The 6,801-nt window shown below is 40.8% G+C and overlaps 1 protein-coding gene across 1 annotated transcript; it reads left to right on the forward strand.

Moving 5' to 3' along the window:
* Positions 1 to 1,612: 1,612 nt before the first annotated feature.
* Positions 1,613 to 6,315, forward strand: KRT10 (keratin 10). Its single transcript, XM_017880238.1, is given in 10 exon segments — positions 1,613 to 1,888; positions 1,891 to 1,908; positions 1,911 to 2,197; positions 3,022 to 3,104; positions 3,470 to 3,626; positions 3,711 to 3,872; positions 3,961 to 4,086; positions 4,397 to 4,614; positions 5,295 to 5,644; positions 5,949 to 6,315. Coding segments are annotated over 10 exon segments (1,776 nt in total). The 5' UTR covers positions 1,613 to 1,620; the 3' UTR covers positions 6,056 to 6,315.
* Positions 6,316 to 6,801: the final 486 nt, after the last annotated feature.

Here is a 6,801-nt window from a genome sequence, read left to right on the forward strand (position 1 = left end):
GTGGAAAAACCACAACCTCTCAACTTCAACTTCCTCTTCTATAAATTAGAAATAATAATAACTACGCCTGCAATCCCAGCACTTTGGGGGGCGAAGGCGGGCGGATCATAAGCTCAGGAGATCGAGACCATCCTGGCTAACACAGTGAAACCCTGTCTCTATTAAAAATACAAAAAATTAGCCAGGCGTGGTGGTGGGCACCTGTAGCCCCAGCTACTCGAGAGGGCTGAGGCAGGAGAATGGCATGAACCTGGGAGGCAGAGCTTACAGTGAGCCATGATTGCGCCACTGCACTCCAGCCTGGGCGAGAGAGCAAGACTCTGTCTCAAAAAAAAAGAAAGAAAGAAAGAAAAGAAATAATAATAACCACCATTCCTATCTTAACAGCTTGTTCTAGATATTTTTAAATCATAGTATCACAAACAGCACTATGTAATTGTAAAACATGTATGAATATATACATCCAAACAACAGCAATGTCATAGCCTATGAGTAGATATAATCTTATACAATGTACCAAAATCCCAATTTACTTCACCAAACTGTTATACCAAATTCTTTACACAGTATATCCAAGAAAATGTGTTGTTTTTGTTGAGAAACTGAACCTAGCTTGGGAACACATGTGCACAGTCTAGTTCATAATATTTGGTGCAAGTACCATTCTCTAACACGGATTTACATTTTGCAAGCAAATTTTACTTGCAATCATAACATATCCAAATTTTCCCTTTTTATTCAATCAGAATTTAGTGTAAAGTACTACAAGTTAGTTCTTCATATTTCATGCTAAGAAAATAATGCAGATTTTCTGCATTATTATGGTCTTCATAGAAACCTTAACTATGATGAATTTAAAAGGCAAAATAATCGAGGATAACTTCATGATTTCAGATTTTTTAATGTCAAAAATAATGTCATCATTAATTAGAAAATTCTAAAATCATTACTTCCACTTTCTTAGGCAAAATATCAATATACTCTCATTTGCCAAATAAATTAAAAGATCCCCTAAAAACACAATCTCCTAAATTGTGGTTTTATGGTTTTAATGTTTTATATATGGCAACTATTGATGCTAGTTAAATTTTAGAATTTTTTTCTTTTGATTCCCTACAGTTGTCTACAAGAACCTTATTAGAGCATGATTCTGCCAGACTTTATGCTATTTGTTGTTTCAATTAAAACTGTTTAAAACATGAATTTGAAAAATCTTATTTTAACTATAATTTTGTAGCTGAAACTCTTTATTTTTCCAAACTTTGCAAACATTCTATGCAACCTGAATTAGTGCTGAGAAAAATGGATCTTAACAGTTGCTCAATGTTCTTCAACAGGTGAAAAGCATAATAAAACATGCTCATCTGAACTCCACCCATTTTCAATTTCAACATAGCAAACCTCCTGTTTATTCTTAGGGCAAATTCAAAATTGTACATATTGGGATTGGTTATACTGAAGATAATTTATGCAATCATAAGCCAAAGATGCTAAGTTGGCAAAAAGAAAACCATGCAAGTAAGCAAACTCTAACACATGTGGACACACCCTGTCAGTAAATACATAAAGGCTTGTCACTGTCCTTGGTAGCAGGCACTCCCTGGGCTAAACAGCATCACCATGTCTGTTCGATACAGCTCAAGCAAACACTACTCTTCCTCCCGCAGTGGAGGAGGTGGAGGAGGAGGAGGAGGAGGATCATCCCTAAGAATTTCGAGCAGCAAAGGCTCCCTTGGTGGAGGATTTAGCTCAGGGGGGTTTAGTGGTGGCTCTTTTAGCCGTGGGAGCTCTGGTGGGGGCTGCTTTGGGGGCTCATCAGGTGGCTATGGAGGATTAGGTTTTGGTGGAGGTAGCTTTGGTGGAAGCTATGGAAGTAGCAGCTTTGGTGGGGTTATGGAGGCAGCTTTGGAGGGGCAGCTTCGGTGGGGGCAGCTTTGGTGGAGGTGGCTTTGGAGGAGGCTTTGGTGGTGGATTTGGAGGAGATGGTGGCCTTCTCTCTGGAAATGAAAAAGTAACCATGCAGAATCTGAATGACCGCCTGGCTTCCTACTTGGACAAAGTTCGGGCTCTGGAAGAATCAAACTATGAGCTGGAAGGCAAAATCAAGGAGTGGTATGAAAAGCATGGCAATTCACACCAGGGGCAGCCGCGTGACTACAGCAAATACTACAAAACCATCGATGACCTTAAAAATCAGGTAAGAGGTATTTTTAAATCCAGCTTTAAGTATCTTGTCCATGAAATCCAGACAGATGAATCTTAAATTAAGCACAATGCGGCTGTTCACTATATTTACCTATGTTACTTTCTTGCTTCAAAAATAACCCAGTCTCATCAAAGATAAACATCTGTGAAAGTATGGTCATGGCAATCTTCATCCAGCATGTGTGCTGCTTGTCTTAAGAGGATGGCAGATTACTAAGAACTTTTGAGGTTTTAATGAGCATACAATGAGTCCACAGTTAAAATATGCTAAGTCATTTACAAATGTAGAAACTGAAAAAGAAATCATGAAATGAATCAGAACAAAATGTTATTCAGACTGATAACAAGCCATATTCAGTACCAACATGGTGAGAAAAATGAATTTTCTAGTATGAAAATGGGATACTGCTTGCCTCTAAGGAATTTCTGAATTGTACCCATTGTGTACCAGTTCAGAGCATACTTATTAGTATTTATCATGAGTTAAACAAATGCAGGTGTGAGTCAGCCAAAGTATGGCTAAAATACATGGAAATCACATAGTCTAAAAAAGGAGGGCACACTTGCAGGAATACATCTATATAATTCCAGTTAGTTTTCAGAAAGGAATAATTTGTGTACAGAAATACAAGACTGGAGAAATTCCAAGAGAACAAATAATTCAAAGCTAAGTATATGGGCAATCCTGCAATATCTCATATTTAAAACAAAAGATTTTGTAAGAGAACAACATAAATGTGCAGAGTTCATCTATGCCACTACAAAAGCCGCATCTGCATCTGACCTATTCTTAAGTAACCGTGCCTCTCCCTCCAGATCCTCAACCTAACAACTGATAACGCCAATATCCTGCTTCAGATAGACAATGCCAGGCTGGCAGCTGACGACTTCAGGCTGAAGTAAGTTAAGCGATCGTTGTATAATACTATCACAATGAATATATCAGTCATTTTTAACCTGACTTGGGATGCCCACAACAGCATTTACATTTTCCTGAATTCACCCAAAGTTAAATAGTATTGGAGTTATCTGAGAAATTTTCCATGTCAGTATTACATTTTTGGCAATATTAATGGAAGAAAATGCATTTTAAAGTAACTGTTAAGCTTTTTTCCATTAAACTACTATTACTCCTAAGTGAACTGTACATGACAAATACTGCCATGACATGAGATCAACTATGTATTTGCTTTTTAACAGTCTCTGCCCAGATACATCTCCCCTATATAAGTTATATCCAATATTAATATCATGCTTGTTTCAGGTATGAGAATGAGGTAGCTCTGCGCCAGAGTGTGGAGGCTGACATCAACGGACTGCGTAGGGTGCTGGATGAGCTGACCCTGACCAAGGCTGACCTGGAGATGCAGATTGAGAGCCTGACTGAAGAGCTGGCCTATTTGAAGAAGAACCACGAGGAGGTGACACAAAAGCTACTTTTCCCAGCCAAAGAGAGTTCATTATGGTCCTCGTGTAGCCATTAAATCTTTCTGTTCCTCAAATAGGAAATGAAAGACCTTCGAAATGTGTCCACCGGTGATGTGAATGTGGAAATGAATGCTGCCCCAGGTGTTGATCTGACTCAACTTCTGAACAACATGAGAAGCCAATATGAACAACTTGCTGAACAAAACCGCAAAGATGCTGAAGCCTGGTTCAACGAAAAGGTAAATTAATCTTCCTTTATAGTGAAACTCATGGTGGTTTTATCATTTCAGAATTTCCTCATCCTTTTCCCTGTTTTTAATACTCTAGAGCAAGGAACTGACTACAGAAATTGATAGTAACATTGAACAGATGTCCAGCCATAAATCCGAGATTACTGAATTGAGACGTACTGTACAAGCTCTGGAGATAGAACTACAGTCCCAACTGGCCCTGGTATGTTAACTCTCACGAAATGACTTCAATTTTATCATACAAAGTTTCATGCTCACCTAATAATATGCAATGCAACAGAAAAATGCAGAGTTGGAGGTAAGAAAGAAAAAGTAAAGCTCTATGTTAAAGGAGGAAAAGTACTACTGTCATTGGTCTAAAAGTGCTGAAACTGAAATGGTGCCATTAAACATAAAACAAATTCTGTTCATTTTCTTATTCTTCTATATAAGGCCTTACTAAACAATTAAGTAAGTGTCACTATACTCAATTGAACAAGGAAGTCGCTAAGCCACAAAAAAATTCGTTTCAGAAACAATCCCTGGAAGCCTCCTTGGCAGAAACAGAAGGTCGCTACTGTGTGCAGCTCTCACAGATTCAGGCCCAGATCTCCGCTCTGGAAGAACAGCTGCAACAGATTCGAGCTGAAACCGAGTGCCAGAATACTGAATACCAGCAACTCCTGGATATTAAGATCCGACTGGAGAATGAAATTCAAACCTACCGCAGCCTGCTAGAAGGAGAGGGAAGGTAAATTTTAAAATGAAAAGTTATCGCAGTTTCTTTTATTCAATATTCCAGATAGCAAGGCTTCTCTAAACCCCAAGAAGATGCCAGAGAATGAGAGGAAAGGAAGAGAAGGGGTAGGGTACAGAAAAAGGAGTACGCAACCGCAATCTCACTTTCTCATGAATATGGCCCAAAATGCTTTATTTATTTTTTTTTTTGAGACGGAGTCTCCCACTGTCGCCCGGGCTGAAGTGCAGTGGCCCGATCTCAGCTCACTGCAAGCCCCGCCTCCCGAGTTTACGCCATTCTCCTGCCTCAGCCTCCCGCCTCAGCCTCCCGAGTAGCTGGGACTACAGGCGCCCGCCACCTCGCCCGGCTAGTTTTTTGTGTTTTTTAGTAGAGACGGGGTTTCACCATGTTAGCCAGGATGGTCTCGATCTCCTGACCTCGTGATCCGCCCGTCTCGGCCTCCCAAAGTGCTGGGATTACAGGCTTGAGCCATCGCGCCCGGCCCCAAAATGCTTCTTAAGAGTTCTGTGTACACAAAAGTGTTTTCAAAGGATGGGTTTTAAAATATACACCTGGCAGGGTTTTATTTTCTCAAGACATGTTTTGCTTATTTTCTAAATTAACGGCAACTGGAAAGCTACCCACCGTTTTCCAACGTTAGAGATAACCGAATGTGACCTCACCCCGTTTAGTTCCGGAGGCGGTGGACGCGGCGGCGGAAGTTACGGCGGAGGCTACGGAGGAGGAAGCTCCCGGCGGCGCGTTACGGCGGCCGCCACGGTGGCTAGTTCCGGCCGAGCTACGGAGGCGGTGGCTACGGAGGCGGCCAGCCTCCGCCGGCGGAAGCTCGCGGCGGCGCTACGGAGGGCGGCAGCTCGGCGCGGGCGGCCGGCGGGCGGCTTACGGGGCGGCAGCTCCGGCGGCGGCCAGCAGCGCTCCGGCGGCGGCCACGGAGCGTTCGGCGGCGGCGCACGTCCGGCGAGCGCCCCAAGTCCTCCTCTTCTGCGGGTCCGTGGCGCGAGTCTTCATCTAAGGGACCAAGGTCAGCAGAAACTAGCTGGGGTAATCAGAATTAGTTTTAACTTCCTGTGATGGTTTTTTTGCGCTTTAAGCTCTAGAGTTGTTTTAAAAAATTAAAAATCTTAGAGACGGTTCCCTTTGCATTTGTTCACAAACTACTCTTAACACCAACTGTGAAAAATGGCATGATCAAAATGTCATACCTTAAGCATTTTTTTTGGACTTAGCAATGTAAAGTTGAAATTTCCTTCTTTTTACAGTATTTGCTTGTTAATTGCTAAGGATCCCTACAGACTGTGTAATTTTTTTTTTCATCATTCACACAGATACTAACAAAACCAGGGTAATCAAGACAATTATTGAAGAGGTGGCACCCGACGGTAGAGTCCTTTCATCTATGGTTGAATCAGAAACCAAGAAACACTACTATTGAGCTGCATCAAGAGGAAAGTCTCCCTTCACACAGACCATTATATACAGATGCATAGAAAACAAAGTCTCCAAGAAGACGCTTCTGTCTTAATGGTCTATGGAAACAGGTTCACTCCCTGAAAATAAGGTGTCTACAAGGTGTTTTGTGGTTTCTGTATTTTCTTCTTTTCACTTTACCAGAAAGTGTTAATGGAAAGAAAAACAACTTTCTGTTCTCATTTACTAACGAATTTCAATAAACTTTCTTACTGATGCAAACTATCCCAATTTGTCAGAATTTATCTTTACTTAAGTACATAATATTCTTTGAAATTAAAGATTAGTAAACCATAGCAGTTGAAGGTTGATGTATCCAGAAATGCGGAAGACAGAACTATTGCCATGCCTTTTCTGAGTAAGTTTTTTAATCATGTGTGTTCAGACCACCGTCAGTAAATTCGCTGAGTAAAAAAGTCTGTAAATCCCAATATTACTCTTTAAGATACACAATATGTAGAAGACTGCCAGCTCTCTGGCTTTAAATTATTTCAATCCTGGAAATTCTGGAATGTCTCAAATAAAACCCCCAAAATAACAATAATTGGAAATTTTATATTTTCTAATTACCTGACTTCTCACATTTGCCTGTTCTTACTTTCTTCCAGTTACTATATTACTTCTTCCCAATTGTTATATCGTTTGACATACCTTCTGACACCAGCCAAGTAAAATTATATCACCCCCAGCAGAATTATTTGATGTCTATCA

This window comes from Rhinopithecus bieti, unplaced genomic scaffold, assembly GCF_001698545.2.
Source record: "Rhinopithecus bieti isolate Rb0 unplaced genomic scaffold, ASM169854v2 scaffold_11744, whole genome shotgun sequence".
Taxonomy (NCBI): Eukaryota; Metazoa; Chordata; class Mammalia; order Primates; family Cercopithecidae; genus Rhinopithecus; species Rhinopithecus bieti.